This window comes from Mastacembelus armatus, chromosome 4, assembly GCF_900324485.2.
Source record: "Mastacembelus armatus chromosome 4, fMasArm1.2, whole genome shotgun sequence".
Taxonomy (NCBI): domain Eukaryota; kingdom Metazoa; phylum Chordata; class Actinopteri; order Synbranchiformes; family Mastacembelidae; genus Mastacembelus; species Mastacembelus armatus.
In genome coordinates this window covers 2259308-2279448 of record NC_046636.1, presented here as the reverse complement: position 1 = coordinate 2279448, position 20141 = coordinate 2259308, and the positions used below count along the sequence as shown (strand labels likewise).

The following is a 20141-nucleotide window of genomic DNA, read 5'->3' as shown; positions in this document are numbered from 1 at the left end:
GTTTACATTACAGCCTCAAAATAAGCATGGTGATACACACATCTTTGGATAGCAGTGCTAGAAATTTTGTTTAGTGCATTAGCATTTGCTAATTGGCACTAAACACAAAGTACAGCTGAGGATGATGGGAATATCAAGAGTTTGCAGTAATTTGATCGTGAACCAAATGATGAATAAAAAACATTCCAGTAAGTCTTTGCTGTGTATTTTGGCATGAAGGTATCCACATGCGAAGCATCGTAACATGTGCTCCACCTCTCCTTTTCCCATTATCCTCTGGTACCAAAGAGCACCCAGGACAAGGTCATAGTGAGTCTCTGGAATAACAAATTCCATAGACTTATCTGAGACACTGAATCACTGGACAGTATGACGTCAAACATTATGACCCTTATGAGTTATTCCACCCATTAGCTGCTTATCCTTGAGGGTTGTGGGGGGCTGGAGTCAACCCCAGCTGACACTGGGTGTGAGGCAGGGAATGCATGGACAGTCTATTACAGGGCTGACAGAGAGAGATAACAATGCTCACATTCACACCTACAGGCAAATTTGAGCCACCAATTAACCTAGCCTGCATGTGTTTGGACTGTGGGAGGAAGGCACAGTATCTGGAAACAAAACGGGAACATCATGCAAATTCCACACAGAAAGGCTGAAGCCAGAACCCTTCTTGGTATGAGGCAACAGTCCTAATGCATCCTTCCATTAGCTAGACTGGTAATGCTGTAAAGGGTCACTGGGTAAAAGAAAGATGTTGACCTGTCTAATGGCACTGTATGAAAACTAAGGCTTCATCAAGGTTATCAGAATTGATCCTGGTGGAGACATGAACGTGTACCACATTTCACACCAATCCCTCAAATGGTTGTGAAGACATCTTGCTCTAAATCAAAAATATGAACCTCATGGTGACGCTAGAGGAAAAGTCAGGAGCTCAGAAACATCCTTATATTCACTATGTAGTCAGCATCAAAATGTTGTTCCCACCAGTAGATGTTGGGATAATAAAATTCTTGACCAAAGTGCTGAACTGGCTGAGACATCAACACTGCCATCTCTGCGCCAAGCACCTAAAGTCCTGGACACACACCTGGATCTAGTCCTGCACCCTGAAACTAATCGCATGTGCTTTGCTCTCTGGCCGACGTAACTTGTCCAAGCAATTTAAAGTCCAAGCTGTTTTTGAGACACCCTTCTAATTATAACCTCCTAGATGGATGTTACATTTTCTTGGCTTCGTTTCATGAGGTAGAGATTAATTTTGTACGCCTCTCTCCTCTCCTGCAGGTCGGTAGTGGAGGCGACTGAGGTAGACCTGAATATGCGTGTTGGCCTGCACACAGGACGGGTGCTGTGTGGCGTGCTGGGCCTCAGGAAATGGCAGTATGACGTCTGGTCAAACGATGTCACGCTGGCAAATGTGATGGAGGCTGGAGGGCTGCCTGGGTCAGTGCTGACTGTTACACCCACTGAAAGCGACTCTGAGCGGTCACAGTACAAACACAACACAACACACACACATTTAGTCATACACACAGTTTCCCGGCAACAGAGACAGAGCAAGATTTTATCATGTATGCATCCAAAACCAGTATTAACAGATGGGGAAACACAGCAGTTAAATTACATATATTTTCACAGACTTGTGTCAACATTTCATGAGAAAAAAAAAAAAAAAAAAAACAGCTCTTTGTGATAGTCATATAATTTCATTTAATTTTATACGGTTAATTAGTTAAAGTAGAAGAATGTTCTCAGTCCTTATAAGAACACCTAATTATCCAGTGTGAAAATAAATTAATTTACATTTAAAACATTTAGATATACATGCATTTCAACTTCACTGAAAAATATACACCCAATCATGTGAAAAGACTAGACTTTATTGAATTTCATCAACTGACAAATTGTCTTATTGAAGAGAGAGCCTGAAAACAATTAAAAACTACAGAAGCACATTGGATTCATAATTACGACTTTGAGAATTATGAGAAAATATCTCATAAGTGCTACAACCATGATATGGGTATCTCATAATTATGTGGTGATTTTCTTAATTATGAGCCTGTTTTACAAATACAGATTTTTATTATGACAGGACTTAAACATGATTATTAAAGATGTTGTAAAAACTGTTGTAATCACATGCATTTTTTTCATTATGATATAGATCTTCTTACTATACGATCTTTTCATGTGATTATGGGATGAAAAAAACAAGACGCGATGTGCTTCAGAGTTGGTATTGGTGCCTGTATAGAGTCTGTGGACTAACACGGCTACAAGAGAACACTGACTGCAGAGTTTGTCCAGATTTAGTAAACTGAAAACAACTTAGAAAAGGACTGTAAATTTCACCTAATCTAAATGTCAAAACATTGTTGACCATACCCATGAACATTTACTCAACCCGACACAGCACTTTCCACAGGCTGCAAACACTGTGGCTGTTATTAATTTATGGTGTTGTTTCAGAATACGTAGCACTTGTTATGCTCATTATAATAAATAAAATATCACTTGAATGCAGGGCCATTGGTTTTTTTTTTAATCTTATTGTTCAACAACAAAGTTGGCACAGAGGGAAAAGCTGCATGAGGTTTTGTCTACCAGGCGATACTACAAGCATCAGCTCATTTGTTGGTTTTCCCCTAATTTGTTAATAGTAAAAGGATTAAATAATGTTAGCCTTGAAGATGTCGTGTTATCTTATTTTCAAAAAGTTACTGGGGTGAAAGGATTTTGCTCTGATGTGGTTTCATGACTTCCTAAAATGGACAGTAACTGAAGCTAAACATAAGGCAGAGCACTAGTATTAATGCCACTTCATTCATGTAGAGTAACAAGCTGATTTGCATTTAAAAAGCAGTAAAATCAGGCCACTCATTGGCTCAATTTGGGGTTGTTTCAAGTGAAGTAATAAGACTTTAGGTCTCGTCCTCAGATTAAATGAGTCGTTAGGATGAACATTTCTCTGCTGAGAAGAATTTTGAGCAAGCTGAGGGGTTATTAGGCTGATAAAAATAATGAGTGGAATAATGACTGGAGACTTTAGCATGTGACTGTTACCACTAACCGTTTGTCGTCCTCTGCTGTGCTTGTGCTCTCAGCAAGGTGCACATCACAAGGACCACCCTGGAGTGTTTGAATGGAGACTATGAGGTGGAACCAGGCTTTGGGCATGAGAGACATGCCTTTCTTCAAAAACATCACATAGAGACCTTTTTCATCGTGCCATCACACAGACGTAAAGTACGTCAGGATGAAGCATTTTCTCTTCTTGCTTTGTCTCTCCAGCATACAGCTCCAGAGGTGCCACATCCGTCAGCGTTGTAAAAGTTAATCCTCTGGTGCAGACAGGGAGGCAGCCCATGTGTTAAGCTGGCATACACATGGCTTGTATCACTCTCTCACACCAAATGCACATGTGCACCAGAGCTGAGTGTGTGTGTGGATACTCGTAGCACATGAAACCCTCTGATAAATGCAAATAAACAGCTGATTCATCCAGGTTTTCTAAAACCGTACACTGTAGAAATCTCACTCATAAGTCTAGTTTACTTCCATGAATGAGGTGATTCTTAAAACCAAATTAAAATTCATCTTCTCATGTTTTGAGGACGTCACCGCTCGTTTTAATTCTCCAATCTGTTCATGGGTAATCCAAGTTCTCGTCAGGTTTCATTAATAAAGAAAGTGGATTTAGTTTTCAAAATAATAAACTGCAGGCAGGTTGGAAATGATTTTTAGAGTTAAATTTTAGTAGCTATGAAACAGAAAGAAAATCTGCATATACTGACATATCTGGATGGTTTCAGAGGGTGGACATTAATACACACATTAACACCCTGACTCTTAGGTTTTAGCCTTGGAACAGATATTAATGGATTTACCTGATTTTGCATCATAAAGACATCAAGTTCTACTTGTTCAGCTCATTGGTTCAAAGTTCAAGCACTTTTACCACAAACCAATGAATTTCCCTTAGTCTTGCTAAATGGAGGCCAACAGATGCTAATGTTTGCATTCTAGCGCGACAAACTACAGAAGACAAATAGATTTATCTCCTTTAAATATGCATCTTGTCTCCAAATGTGTTTCCATTTCCAACATTTTATCACATTTTTTTGGTTTTCCAGTTGTCTGATTTTTTCAGGCGTAAGTCCTTGCAGTTACTGTTGGATTTTTTTGTGCACGTTTTATGCATTTGACATTGAGTTAAGAGTATTTAAGATCATATATGAGCCCAGGAGCTAAATCAAGACTAAAAAATGTTCACTTGTTCACTCACTAAACTCTGGTTCTTCCTTTCTTTCCTGTTCATCTCATTACCTTTGTCTTCATTTCCAGATCTTTCCGGGTCTGATTCTATCGGACATCAAACCGGCCAAGAGGATGAAGTTTAAGACGGTGTGCTACTTGCTGGTGCAGCTGATGCACTGCAGGAAGATGTTCAAGGCCGAGATCCCCTTCTCCAATGTCATGACCTGCGAGGATGACGACAAAGTATGGGACAACTGTTTATCTCTCTGCAAGCTCATGTTTTGAGCCAAATCAATCGCTTTTTATGTTTCAGTGTGTACAAACACTGCACAGAATGGATATAAACATTTCTAGGTTACATCCTAAAAAAAAAAAATATTTAATGGGTTTACGGGCCCATTTGTGATGGAGTGAAATCCTGCTTGGACTCCTAATCTGCTACACACACACACAGACACGCACACACACAAACCGTAATCCAGGCTACTTGATTTCACTGCAACGTAAATACTACGTTATACCTGCATTACAGCTTTTCTTTGAAAAGTAAGCCAGTGAATTAGATCTCATCAGGTTGATAAACTCACTGATCTTAAACTCGAGTGTGTGTAGATATTGTGTGTGCTGGTGTGGGTTTATGTGACAAATAACGTTTGCATGTACACAATGCATGACTTGATGCTTGTTTGTGAGTTACTCATTGTGTCTCAAGCTATATTTACTTTTAAGGCACTGTAACGCAGCAGTGGGTCAGTCAGACTGCAGCTGGTTTGTTCCTCGGCCGCCAGTTTGTGTTTGGCGATTGCTGTCATGCCATCACAGGGTCTGGCTGTCAGAAATAGCCTGCTAGCAGTAATCCGCCAAACACTGTGAGCTCGGCCAGGCATTAGTACTTCATGATTTTTATGATGTTGCATTATGACTGCTGGTAATCACCCACAGCTTGCTATCATCTCCTTTAATAGCATTAGCACATTGTTACATGATTATCCAAAATCCCAGCATTGTGACAGAGTGGGCTTCTATAATGAAATTATGGAACCTCAAAATTGTTTGGGCCTAAAAACATTAAACTGCATGACCAACTATAAATTTAAACATCTGATTGGCAACCCACTGTAAGTGTACACCTTTAATTACTCCACAGTGCCAATGATCGTAGATTCTGTTGGCTTACTCTGATTCTGAAGAGAAACTACAGTTATCAGATAAATGTAGTGTAGGAAAAAGTACAATATTTGTCTCCAACTATGAAGTAGCACAAAATGAAAATACCCAAGTAAAGTACAAATACCTGGAAACTGCACTGACTGTGGGACTGATTGTGTTGTCTTTTTGTGCGTGACAGCGGAGGGCCCTGCGGACTGCATCGGAGAAGCTGAGGAGTCGGACGTCTTTTTCAGCCACTGCCGTGCAGCACTCGCCAGGAACACGAGTCAACCGCTACATCGGTCGGCTCATCGAAGCGCGACAGACCGAGTCTGAGACATCAGACCTCAACTACATCACCTTGTTTTACAGGAGCAGAGACCGAGAGCGCAGGGTGAGGACACACACATGAACATCTGCACAGACACCCGCAACTTGGATTAGGTTTTTAAAAATAAAAATGGCATAAATTTATACTTTCCTCATTGCACACCAGGTAGGATGCTTCGTGACTGCATCTTGTCCCCCCTCTGTGTCTTTTTCTCTCATGAACACACTCTGCACAGTTTCCAGTTCTCTTTCTCCCCTTTCTCCTCTCCCACGCCTGTTGTCTATAATGTCTGCGCGTACATGTGCGTGCGCATGTATGAGGAATCCACCCACCCTCTCAGGAGGGGGTGCAGATAATGATTTGGGAACGTCTGAGCAGCACACTTGATATCTTTCTCCTATGTGTGCGTGGGTAGAGCCATAAAGGAGACACAGAACAGGGATGAGATGCAAGTGCAATATAGACATTCATACTGATAACACAGAATTAAAACACAGCACTAACTAGTTAACTGGGTCTCATTTTAACATATTTTCAATGTCTGATCTTTTAACAACCAGCAGAAAAAAAATGAAAACACAAATTAGCGTGAAGTGTTTATTTACGCCCACACAACTACAGTGAAACGCTTTCTTTCATACGGTGCTAGAGTCACTGCTGCACAAATTCAGCTTTAAATGCAAACCAGATCTTTAGAAGTTATTCTTATTTCTGAATGAGAAAGATGTATTTTTGGAGCAAATGTTCAAGTTTTTTTTCAGTACTGTACATCCAGATTCACTAGGATTAGTAAACCTGAAAAGCCTGGATGCAGAACACATCATTAGCTCTGGAAAAACTCTCTTATCTCCTGCAGAAATTAAAAATAACTTCCATGGCTGTGTGTTTAAGGCTGGTTATCACCTGCACCAACTCCAATGGCCATAGAAGCCCTCGGTTAAATGTTTAACTGTATTTTGTACTTTGATCACTTACAGTATTATTCTCACATGGTGCTTTTTGTCGATAAAGTTGTGCTTCATCAAATTACAGTAAACCTGTGTCAACGTAGTACTTCAGTATAGAAGAACTGGGTCTATGTGCAAAATATAATGAAGCTGCGATCTGTAGTGCACTGTGTCCACTGTCCTGATGGAAACTTGGAGGCAACTGGTCTCCAGAAAGGTTAACCTGGTAGTGATTGTGGTGTGTGGTGAAATCTGTCCTTAAACAACATGAAGACACCAACTAAATGCTACATAAAGTCAGCTCTCATTTTCTCTGCAAATGGCTAAAGGATGTCAGCTGGTTTGGGTTCATGACCAAATTTTGAGGTTAAGCTGTAGAGTGAGATTAAAGCTAACATGTTATGTCACCACACTATGGAGAAGTAGCAGTTTTTGCATCACTGAATGTGTCACCATCAGAAAAAATATGAACATAAAAGTATTCATTAAGGTCTGAGAGCAACACAGGTGGAGGAGCAGTGTCTCAATGTCCTTCCTGGCACAGCTGTCCTAACTGCAATTAGCAGTCGTCTTAATCTGGGGGGTGTTTTTCAGGAAAATCTACATTCACAATGTGTATGAATAGAAGAGCCCTAAGCAGCCACGCAACCATTTCCTAAATATCTCCATGCACAGTACAGTCTTGTAAAGCTCAACCAAACTTTACACTGATAATGGTGTAATAGTCTTATGAGATGTCATAAGCGTGCATTTAGTGCACATGTGGGGTGGGGATGTTTGATCGACTCTCCACAGACACAGCCCCAGACAAACACCTGGAAAGATGGAGAAATTCTTCTTCTGTTAATGTGATCTCTCTGTTCTGTCTTTGTCTTAGTATCACCAGGTGTATGACGACCATTTCATCAGTGCAGTGGTTCTCTCCCTGATCCTCGCTGCTCTGTTTGGCCTTATCTATCTGCTAATGATCCCACAGTAAGTACAAAAGCACACGCAAACCTTTCTAATTTGCAGTTTCTCCGCCCATATAATGTAATTGGACTGATCTTGCCAGTCGTGTAGTGAGATAATTAGAAAGGAAGGTGTTTTCACTGCAGTCAGCGGAAAACTGGGAAAAGCCCTTCTCACTCTGATTTCTTCTCTCTCAGGGGGATGCTGGTGCTGCTGCTGCTTGTACTGTGTGTTTGTTTCCATGTGGCCTGTGTCATGTACCTGCATCTCACCAGTGTTCAGGTAGGACTCCCCCACCTCTCCCAGCAGGCCTCTGCTCTGAAACAGACCTCGAAGCAGGGTACGCCACTTTATACACGACACAGCTTAGTAGCAAAACTAAGGAATATGTGGTTTCCCTGAACAACATAGAGCTGGAAAAGACTGACATAACAAAGATCTGTCCAAATTACCAGTCTAGACCAGTTTCACAGTCTATGGTCAATGGACAGTAGCTAGAAAGGAGGCTTCCTAATAAAGTTATTAACTGATTGGTTTTTGAATCTATATCTTGTGAAAAGCTGCCCCATGACCCATCCAAAACATAAACTTACAATGATTAAGTAGCCAGAACAATGTGTCTTTGACATTTGGCTTGATAAATTACTTTAAAGATCACACAGTTATCAAAACTGAGGTTAATTTGTTTTCTGTGGATTGATTCATTACATGACTAATCTTCTTGGTCCTATATTACTCTAACAAATATTTGAGGGCTTGTGGATGCTTGGTCATATTTTTAAGGATATTCTGGGTTTATGTGCTTATATGTGAGTTAGATGAGAAGACAGGTAAATCTGTGATATTGGGATATACATATAACATCTGACTTATCTGTGCCTTCGTTGTGAAGCCACAGCGAGAGCAGGTTAGCTTACCTTAGCATAAAGACATTATTTAATGTTTTAATGAAAGAAATGACTGTTAACTTGCTTCTGATATTTATGCTAAGCTAAGTGAAGTTTCATCTTTAGCAGACAGAAATGACTAATTACACTATGAAAGGTCCCTATTTACAGTTTTTTTTGTTTTAGGTTATTATTATTTTTGAGGACCAGTGTTGAAAGAGTGTCTGTGGAGAGATATAATGCTGGTCTTCAGATTATAGTATTAGATTATATTATTATTATTACTTAGATTCTTTCCATCTGCTCATTGTTGGGAGTTGGTGTTGCTTCACCTTTGGCTTTAAAATATTGCAAAACCGTTCAGTTGGACTCTAGTCAGGGTCAGGTCAAGTTTTTTTTTCCACTTTTTTCAACTTTAAAAACAGAAATATTTGCAGTGTTTGGGTAATTATGTTGAAAAGGTGGTCCGAGGGCTAAAATGTAAATAAAGTACAACTGCTGGACAGTGCGCTGGATATTTTGGTTCTTTCATAACACAGGTGTTGATATAAAGCTTTCTCTGTATATACAAGGCTGCAGGTGCTGATTGTGGACATCATGTTCAAACCCCCTAAAGGACACTGTGGTATCATGCTACATTGGGACTGTCATATCTTTTAAGCGACTCCTCTAACAGACTTGCACATAATGAGCCACGCCACTAAATGCACTCATTCCCATTTCCACTCCTGGCTAATGATGTGTCCAAAATGCTATTGAGGTAGATAAACAGGTGCTTCATTTACTCACTGGTTCTGTTCTCCAACCCCTCCTCCTCTTCTCTTGTCTTTTCTCTGGTTTTAGTGCCAACCAGGCTGCCTCACAATCCAGATCCGGACAGTGCTGTGTGTCTTCCTCGTTCTGCTCACCTACTCCATCACCCAGGCCTGTGTGGTGAGTTTCTCTCTCTGCATGTGTAGAACCTAATTTAACACAACATCGGACAGATGAAATAATATCATTGAAAGTGATAAGAATATAATTGAGTGTGAAAACTTAGTTTTGTCCTTGGAAACAATTGACAAGAAAATCTTTTAAGTTTGTTTTCCAGAGTGCTCAACTCCATGTTCAATGGTCTTCCTCAGCAGATGGAGTTTGCACAGCTGTGAAGGAAACAGCTCATGACAAACATCAGTCATCCTCTGAGAAAGACCAAGAGAGGGACTTGAAAAGCTTAGCAAAATGCTAACACTTGAAGTTTTTTGGGTCAGGTGATATATATTTGCCTTATAATAAAGTATTCAATACTGCATTACTCTGTGATTATATTTATCAAAAGAAGAATCAAAACTGAGATACTAGTGTGCATATAAACACACTGTTATGGTTTTAACACGGTTAGTACCTCTTTATATTCTGGTTTTAAATGCCCAGAAGAACAGTTAAAAGTTTTTTCGGTACTTTAGATTATTGCAGATGTCCCGTACATATACTGTGTGGGCACACAATGGCTTAAAGGCCTGCATAAAAACAATAATAAAGAAGAGAATACACAATGCAGAAAAAAAAAAAAACTTGATTGAGATGAGTTTGAAACAGTTTCATCACTTCATTGTTCACCCAGTAGATTACACTGTTTACAAGTCTCTGCAGTACAAGCTGGCAGAGTAACGCATCAGAGCCGAGCAGATGGTGCCGCAGGGTCTCAGAAGAATAAAACATTTATTGTTTAAGTGTAAAATACCCATTAAAATATTTTAAACCCAAATTGGTTGGTGTCAGCATCGGCCCCAGAACTCAAGTCAGGATAAATTGTGTGTGTAGGTGTGTGATTGTGTAAAACAGAATGAAGCACAGGTGTTTATTCAGCAGGGATGTAGTGACGGGAAGACCTTGTTGGCTAGAGCCTTTAATGATGTTTATCAATCTAGTCACTGTTTTCAATTAAGTGTTGAAGCTAAACCAGAGGGATAAGCGATTCCTAAAACTGATTATTTGGTAAAACAGCAGCCAAAAGAGTCTACGGCTATGGCAGCAGCTCTGTGTCTGTACTTACAGTAGACAGAGCTGTACTCTGAGCTACATGTAATATTTACAACAGTCACCATCTTAGTTTGTTAGAATATGTACTAAACACAAAATTTCATTAAAATCCTTCTAGTAGTTTCTGGGACATTTGACTGAAACCCACAGGTTTGGTTCACCACTTTGGTCCAGACTGAAGATATAATATGGGGAATTATTGGACATTATTGGATAGACATTCATGTTTCCCTTGGGATGGAATGTATGATCCCTCATCTATTTACCAACGGCATCACCAGGCCAAAATTTTACCCACCGCTTTGGTGTGTGACTACCTGCTAATGATTCTTATAATCACTTCTTCAGTTGTTCTTTGTGTTTACATCTAACTGGGAAATGTTAAATGCCGACATGCTACACTAAAATGGTGAAAATGGTAAACATTACAACTGATCATTATCACCATGTCAGCATTGTCATCATGAGTGTGTTAGCATTTAGCTCAATGTGTGACTGACTCCACACATCCTGTAGATTTGTCACATTAAAAGGCTAAATGAGAAGTTGAACATTTTAGGAAATTTGCTTATCCACATTCTTGTTGAGTTAGCTACAAGGATCGACACCACTGTCACACGTCTGTTAAATATAAATCTACAGGAGGAAAAAAACGACTCTAAACACCTCTAAATCTCATTAATATAGATTTTAAATCTTTTTACTCATTAAATTACATAACTTGCTGCCTCAGCCCTACACCATTCTAGTTTCACTTTTCCAGCACCTATCCAACCGATACAAACGCACACACATTAGTGGGCGGTTGTTTTTTGTCCACTTATTTGAATTTATACATCACTCCCTCCAGGTGGGCTGTGTTCCCTGGGGGAGAGCTGGGGCCAACTCCAGCCGCTCTGTGGAGGAGGTCCCTGCAGATGCTCTTGGCGTCAGACACTCAAACAGCACGACGGCAGACAGATCTTGTACCAACATGGCGTATGCCCTGCTGTCCTGTGTGGCCGGCACGCTCACCATCGTCCCCTACCTCCGAGTCTCCTCGCTCCCCAAGATCCTCCTGCTCCTCCTCCTCTCTGTCACCTACACTGTTGTCATGGAGACCAGCGGCTATCGCCAAGCTGTGGGGTAAACCTGAGCTGCATGTGTGGTGTTGTTTAATATGGTAAAGATGCCCGTTTACAGTCCAGTTGTGTTAATGTATGTGTGTGTACATGCATGGGTTAGTGAGCACGTCTACTGGACACTGACCCAGGGGCCCAAGTCATCAGGGGGTCACAGACCAAGTGGCTTGAATGAAAGACACAAAGCACTGAAACAATATGGGGGTGGTGGGCTCCCTTCTACCTGTGTCCAGGGGGCCAGTTCTTCACAATCAAGCCATAAAAACTAGAGTTCTGATTTTTTTGTACTTGTTTTTATAACAAAGTTAATAAAATGAAAACATCCACTCTGTCTCCCAGTGGTGGTTTTCTCCACACTCGTGGTTATGATCCTGTGTTGGCAGTCCTGTTGTTTTCTGGAGCTCTGGCTCTTCATTCAAGACAGCTGGACCTGAAGCTGCGGCTCGACTATCTCTGGGCTACTCAGGTATGAGTGTATATTTAGCTGACTCTCTTCTGCTTATTGTATCTCAGCACAGGGGTTTATATTTCTACATTAAGTACTGAAACATATCTTCTTATTTTTTCTGTAATTGAAATCTATAGCACCCATAATTACTCCTGATGTGAACTAGAAAGTTACTGTGGAAAAAAAAAAAAAAATCTTTGCTAAATGAAAGAAATGTGATGTGCTTGAGAGGCTGGCTATTAAATCTAGAGATGGTGGTTCAATTCCCCATCTCTCATCCATGTGCTGAAGTATCCTTGAACAAGATGCTGAGCCTCTGTGCGTACAGTACAAGGAAACAGACAGAAGATGCTTTAGAATTAAACAGGCAAATTAAATACTTTAATCACTGCACTTAAGAACTATCTCTGTCAGACTTGCTTGTGATTTTTGCAATTAAGTTCTATTAGTATATTCATCTCGCTCTGCTTTATGTATTTATGGAAAATTACTGCCACAAATAAAGACACAGACACTAAATTCTAATACATTCATCAAAGACATTGATTTCTGAAGGGTGAACTATTCTTGCTGAACAGAGAGATACTTTCATCCTTTAGAACAAATTACTTTTTTCAGGTTCAGTATGTGTTGGAGTTTTAATTTGTGTTTGCATGCACAGTCTTGTACAGTCTCAGTGGATCAGTGTTCATGCTTCTATTTTTGACAGCGAGCATTTGTCTTGTTTGCAAATCATTATCTCCCTCTAGTGATAAGGACAAGAAATTACACCTCCACTTTGAGCTCCAATAAAGGTTCATTGTGTTTAGACAACGAGGCCTCCCATTCACTTTGGCTCTCTAAGAACCCTCCTTGTCCTCTCCACCCCTGTGTTGTGTGATTGTTGACGGTGCCCAGGCAGAGGAGGAGAGAGGTGACATGGAGAAGGTGAAGCTGGACAACAAGAGAATCCTGTTCAACCTGCTGCCAGCTCACGTGGCTCAGCACTTCCTAATGTCAAACCCCAGGAACATGGTGAGCATCCACAGACATGTTCAGGCCCATCCCACAAGGATCTAAAGAACGTTAACACCTCTGAAAGAGCATTAAAGGACTCAAAACACACTGAGCTTCACGAAACACCCCGGAGGCCCTGGTTTGGTGGTTTATAGTTCAAACAATGTTTAGACCACTTTACTTAAATCAGCGGTAAAACATGTGCTCCATGTAATAATGTACAGTACAGTAATTAATGTAAGCTTAATTTAGGGTACTTACAGAGAAGAAGAGTAATTCCACATTCACTTGATGCCTGAAGAGTTTATGAGAATGAAGAGAGCTGAAAAAAAACAAAAAAACAAAATTAGCTTTTTCTTGTTTCTTTGAAATCATTTTACAGCCCCTTTGATCAATCAACTGACCTGTGCTAAATGTCTAACATAGTTTCAACAACTACAATACCATTATAACACAGTAAGCCAGAATTTAGCTGATTTAGCATATTAGCTCAAAACATGTTCTACCTGTAGCATGGGGGTGGTATTCAATAAAAATTTAGTGTTGTTCTTTCATAAAGGCTGAGAAATAACAATAGTAAAATCTAAGATGCAGAGTCAAACATATTCAGTTTAAAGCTCCAAAAATGCAGGATGTTAAACAACCTCTTTACAGTAAACCCTGTCTGTCTGGTAAAGGCCAAGATCTGCCAAGACTGTGCACTGCCTGTTTGTAACTTCTGTAAAATTTAAAATATGCAATCCCAAATCAAAATAACATCCTAACAAATCTGCCACAGAACTCCATTATTATTAAAAACGGATAAACTTTTGCACTTGGTCACATGTTGCAATGAAGACGGTCATTGCAGCTCATTTTAAGACTTTTACAGGCCTACATCATGCATCCTCTCAGTCATGGTTCACACTGATTTGCTAGTTTGAGCTGAAAGCAGCAAGCTACACTGCATTTTTTATTGTCGTGAATGAATATGTTCCCCGGCTGCAGCAGTATGTGTTGTTTGTGTTTTCTGGACAACAGTGGGGCTGTAAGATACATGGACTTAGGCTTTGGCCACACCAACTGTACATTAGGAGGTTAAAATTACAGTTGTTTTTGTCTTGTTGTGGACTTTGTTACTAAAAATGAAAAGATAAAGTGAAGATCTTATCCTTTAACAATCAGACGGTGCACGGATTATCTGAGGCTGAGGCTAGTAAACACTGGAGGCAGGAAGCATGTTTCCGGCACAATGGTGACCACTCGGGAATACAGTGTATAGAAAGGCTTCCTCTCCTCACTCTGTGCTAAAGTTCACCCATACACTGTATTCATAACACAGCACGGTGGGACTCCACTGCGCGGAATTCAAAGTTTTACTGCACCGCTAATTTTAGACAGCAAGCGTTCTGCTCTTGTCTGTCCTCAACTAGATTTGGTTGTATTTGTCTTTGCAGCCACTTCAATTAATACTTAAGCTAGAACCAAAAATGTCCCAGTAAACTTGAATCCTTCTTCATCACTAATTGAAATATCTGCAGGGACTTCCACCTGATTGTTGATGCAACTGTAATTGAATTGTATGAATCTGAATCAGCTGCTGAAATATATATTGTTTATATGCTCAAGTGCATGTCTAACTATTATATTGTCTCTTCCTGTATGAAAATACAAATAAATTTATGAGGAGCAACCAGTATGTGCAAGTAAATACAATAAATACCTGAAGGATGCATGTTTTTGTGTATCCAGCGTACACAAGCATAATTTCCCAAGTAGGTGTCAACAAAACCAATGGAAAATACATAATTTGTTGGCCTCAAGAGAAATTCCAATAGGGTTTAAATGTAATGCAAGAATTTTTTGAACTCATTTCCATCAATGAAGGAAAATGAAATGTCTGACAGTTTGTCCTGTGGATTAAGAAGAGTAACAGACACACGCTATTTCTAGAAATAAATGTTTCTGTTGAATTGTTAAAAAACTTCAAATCTCCATCATACTGGCAACAGAAACAACAACAGATACATCAAAACCAGAGACACTAAGACCAAAACTGTCTCCATATATAGACACCACCAATGCCATGAGAAAAACATGGCTTTTTCCCCCAACATCTAAGCTCAATGGTACACCTTACTAACATTTTGGATCTTTCAACCACATTTAATTGGTTGTGTTCATCAGTTAGCTCTGGCTCAGGTGTCCTTATATGATCAGTGACAGTGTAAAAAGATCAAAGACCTCAAAGTTGCCCACTGACACTGAGTCACTGAAAAAGACGGTGACATCTGGTTGAGATCTGCTCCAAAAAACCTTTTCTATATTGCCTATACTTCTGTTCCACTTTATATCTAACAGATTTCTAACAAAAAGCATTAAAAAAAATAATAATATAACCAATTAAGACAAAACAAAGATACAACACAGTTAAAATACAAATAAAATACAAAGCTATAGTGCAGTGGTTCTCAGTAAACCTCTATGCTTAAATATTTATTTGTACTTTGGTAGGACTGGGCCTTTGATGCTGTTTTTTTCTTCAATAAGAAGCATTTTGCATGATCAGGTCATTTTTGATTAACGTGAACTTGCTTCCCTTCAGGACCTGTACTACCAGTCCTACGCTCAGGTTGGAGTGTTGTTCGCCTCCATCGCCAACTTCAACGATTTCTACATTGAGCTGGACGGGAACAACATGGGAGTCGAGTGTCTGAGGCTGCTCAATGAGATAATCGCTGACTTTGATGAGGTAAGTAAAATACCTCATAAATCTGAAGTTTTTATATATGTTTTGGCATATTTAATGCCATTGGAGAATCTGGAGGGAAACCCCCGGTGCAATATGACCTTCATAATATCAGTCTCAAAGATGACATTGCGGCCACGACTGAGGCTTTAAAAAATACTGTTGATGCAATGTAATAAGCAATGGTCGCGGTTGGGAAAGTTCTTCAAAATAAGGAATTACTTACAGATGACATTTGGCCTGCTTGAAGCTATAATCAAAAACAAAAAGCATTAATTTACTCAAACATGCTAAAATTATTCCATCTTAAATTGCATCTAAATTTGTTTGCCAGCACAACCTCTGGTGTACCATACATGCCCTTAAATTGACACTTCACTCCAATTTAATGTGAAATTTGTGATGTTAGTATGTTTTCCTCCTGTTTTCACTCATTTGTCCCTTCCAGCTCATGGATAAAGAATGCTACAGGCATATTGAGAAAATCAAGACCATTGGCAGTACATATATGGCCGCAGTAGGGCTGGTTCCTACAACTGCTTCCAAGGTACACATGCATTCGCTTTATTTAGATCATGTATGTGCTTCTGTGTGCTTGCAGCATATTAGCACGTTCTGAAAGTGTTTAGGCCTTGTATTTCCAGATTTCCAGTATTTTCTGGGTGTTGATATTTAGAACGCTGTCACGTTTCTCTCCACAAATCCTCTGTAAGGGATTACCGGCCTTGGTGGCGTCAGCATATTCTGCATTCATAAAGTTTCTTTAAATCCTGCAAAGCTGGCAAACAAAAGAACCCATTCTGCGTCTTCTGCAGACCGCAAATTTAACAGTCGGACGAGGCAAGACTCTGGGGAAAACCCTAGTCAGTGCTTTTCGATACTCACAGATAATAATTTATTTAGCCACATCAGGGAAATAGAAATAGAGGTTAGTATTAGAGGTTAACTGATATGTGCTTTTCTATGGCCAATGCCAATTTTTTAAAATCCAGACAGTCAATGACCGATGTGTTCGGTCAATTTTCTTTTATTGGGTATTCGCATTCGTCAGGGGCTACTCTAGGATCAGACTTTTAAGGGTGCTCAGCCCCTTTGTAGAGTGTGGCATTTACTGTATACAATACCTCGCACTGCACTTTCTGCTAGTCTAATAAAATGTAGAGATTGATCCCGACTGATTAATTATATTTTTCTAATTGAATATTGGGTTTCTATGGGCAATGCACTCAGGTAATGACATTTTGAACTCCACCCTAAAATCCACCACTACCTCCTTCTTCTTCCAACCTGTTTCTTTTGCGTGTGTGGCAGATTACAAGACAAAGTCACAAAATTAATAGGTTTGCAAAATTAAACATCAGTCAATGATAGGCCTAATAATTAATCATTATTATTTTTTAGGGGTGCTAAGACAAAATTTAGCTGCTCAAAGTAAAATTTCATATCTAAGTAATTACACACATACGGCTTTGAAAAATAAAAATTTAAGCCATGTTGTTTTCTCCCAAGACATTCTTTTTATACTCTTCCAAAACCCTCGGTCGGCCACATCCACAGAGGTCTGGTATAGAAAGATAATTTACACAAAGGACCACTGTCTTACAACAACGCAGGGCTAAACGCAGATGCACCTGCCTGTTAGTAATCTTAATATGCTGATCTATCGGCCGAAAAATAGCAAAAAAATTATCCAGAATAATCAGTTTATCATTATTTAGTATCGCTTCCTGCCTTAAATGCAAGAATGCTTGTTGGTGCATAAATGTGTTTGTTTGATTTTTAGGCGAAGAAGTCCATCACCTCACATTTGTGCACAGTCTCAGATTTTGCCATCGAGATGTTTGACGTCCTGGATGCAATCAACTACCAATCTTACAATGACTTTGTCCTTAGAGTAGGTGAGCGCAAAGACACACATGTAAACACACACTGGTCTACATAAACATTGGTGTCAGAGCTTCTGACCTATTGAACTAGACACGATGGATGCTCAGTGCTGGTAAGTACCAATAGGAAATGCATCACAGAAAGAGCATTCCCTTCCAGGAAGCACGTCACAGCGAGACCTGGAGTTCTGGGCTCCATTGTGTTGGGTATCCTGTGGGGAGCCTGCGACAGGAGCCCTTGTTTAATCCAAGCACAGCCTGGTGTACACAGTGCCATCCTGTCTGCAGACTCAGGGGCTTCATGTACAAAAACTATGCGTTTGTGTGTTCGGCTGAACCCACGAAACACAACTTTTGGTAATTTCCACAAAGTGCAGGAAAGCTATGTTTGGCCAGGTCTGGTCTATATCTGCCATCCTCTGGAACATTTGCACATCTGCACATTTTTTTATGTATTCTGCCATCCTAAAACAACAACAGCCACTAAGGTGGCAGTAGCTGCTCATACCGGTGCTAGTATTGATATGACTTTTAGCATCAAAAAGATCAATACCAAAAAGAGGTTGATTTGGACTTGACTCCTGTGGGGCCTACGTTATTTGAGCCTTGATTCAATATAGACTTGGAGTCACATAAAACCAAAATATTCAAATCTCAGTTTTGGACCTGATAAAATCCCAGAACAAAACAAAAAAGAGATTGTTACGGACACAGCCACACACAAATTTTTTAGTAGTGAGTTTAAATATATATTTATACATGCAATTTATGAATACTTGAGACTATACTTAATAAACTTGAAATTTTTATTATTTTACAAGAGGCTTGACTTGGACTTGACTGAAGAGAGACTTGACCAGAACCTGAGCCTAAAGACTTAAAACCAAGTTCTAGTGACCAATGAATGTCACCAGCTTTCAACAGAATTCCCATGTGAATGTTCATGCCCATCAAAAGAAATATTGATATTTTTCATTAAAAAGGATAAGCTTCACATGTGCTTTATGATAACCCAGATATCTCTGCTTATGGCCACACCAGGTATCAATGTGGGACCAGTGGTAGCAGGAGTGATTGGAGCCAGGAGGCCTCAGTATGATATCTGGGGCAACACAGTGAATGTAGCCAGCAGGATGGACAGTACTGGAGTACAAGGAAAGATACAGGTACAGTCCCGCAGTCACTCCTTGTCATCATCTTTTCCTGCTTTTTGTAACCATGTAAATGAAGAACTGACCTATTACATGTATTTTAATGCACGACGTTACACACTTTTCAGGTAATACTCATCACGTATAGACATGCATCATGCCTAACAAAATATTTGTTTCCTCTCTAGGTGACAGAAGATGTTTATCGTCTCATCACAGACTACTACAACTTCATTTGCCGTGGCCAGGTCAGCGTTAAGGGCAAAGGTCAGATGCTCACATACTTCCTTGAAGGGCGTAGACAAGGTAGCAGACAGTCTCAGCCTGGAAACTCAGAGCGCCGTGCGAGCGCCTTCACCCACGGCAGTGTTTGCACCAGGTTGAGCCCTGCCCCGACCATCACCACCTATGCTACCATCAGGACCCCAAGTCCAAGCATGGCCAAGCCAACCACCTCCACCAGCACCACCAGGTACCTGCCCTCCGCCCCCACAGCAATGGTGTGACGGATCCTGTCTCCATGGTGACCATGGAAAACAAGAGAGTGAGAGTTGAGGAGAAGGAATAGCAACAACATGTAGCAGAGAGTGTGGAAAGGTTGTTCTCCGTGCTTCTTCTACCCTCTGTGAGACAAAGAGGCTGAGACCCTGATCATCCAATGGGAGACCTGGACTCGGACCTAGATTTGATTTAGGACCTAACACAGGAGTCGGAGGCACCCCCGATCAGACTCTCCCTGCAAACTCAAGCCCTGTTTGTTGTTTCTTACTGCGGCCTGTTATGAACAGGATACAGGATGCCACGTTGCTCTGTAACCAATCAAAGACCAAGGATGTCTCCAGGGTTTCATCAGAATCAACTCCCTAAACCATATCCACAATCTTATAAATGAAATCTGCATCAAAATAAAAACCTATTGCAAATACACATTTGGTAGGGTAGCATGCAAGACTCTCACAACAGCCACATCCAGAAATACAACTTTAGCTTACTCATTTCTCTCAGTTTACAAACCAGATCAGTGCTGCTGCCTTAGCAATATGTCCTCACAATGAGTTTCTTGCCTTGTAGTTCTTTCGGTGATTGACTGGACACCAATTCAAATGAATTATAAGGCGCTTTCAAACCAAACAGTTCTCGGGAATTAGTTCTACGAACTACCCCACTGAGGAATGGACCCAAGAACTACAGACCTTAAAGGCCTTTTGTTCTGTTCACATTCACACCGTCAATAAGAAGGTTGAAGTAACATAAGCCG

The 20141-nt window shown here is 40.2% G+C and overlaps 1 protein-coding gene across 3 annotated transcripts in view; it reads left to right on the top strand.

The window, feature by feature from the left end:
• Positions 1-19389, top strand: part of adcy1a (adenylate cyclase 1a) — a 37568-nt gene extending 18179 nt beyond the window's left edge. The window contains exons 6-20 of one of the 3 annotated variants that reach the window (XM_026323593.1): positions 1291-1449; positions 3114-3255; positions 4354-4509; positions 5615-5809; positions 7571-7668; positions 7842-7926; positions 9375-9464; positions 11404-11678; positions 12014-12140; positions 13020-13136; positions 15703-15849; positions 16295-16393; positions 17630-17744; positions 18774-18898; positions 19072-19389. In XM_026323593.1, coding sequence (XP_026179378.1) covers positions 1291-1449; positions 3114-3255; positions 4354-4509; positions 5615-5809; positions 7571-7668; positions 7842-7926; positions 9375-9464; positions 11404-11678; positions 12014-12140; positions 13020-13136; positions 15703-15849; positions 16295-16393; positions 17630-17744; positions 18774-18898; positions 19072-19389 — 2248 coding nt within the window. Of the gene's footprint in view, positions 1-1290; positions 1450-3113; positions 3256-4353; positions 4510-5614; positions 5810-7570; positions 7669-7841; positions 7927-9374; positions 9465-11403; positions 11679-12013; positions 12141-13019; positions 13165-15682; positions 15850-16294; positions 16394-17629; positions 17745-18773; positions 18899-19071 lie in introns of all 3 variants that reach the window. The other 2 variants (XM_026323592.1, XM_026323591.1) reach the window with 2 other exon arrangements.
• Positions 19390-20141: the final 752 nt, after the last annotated feature.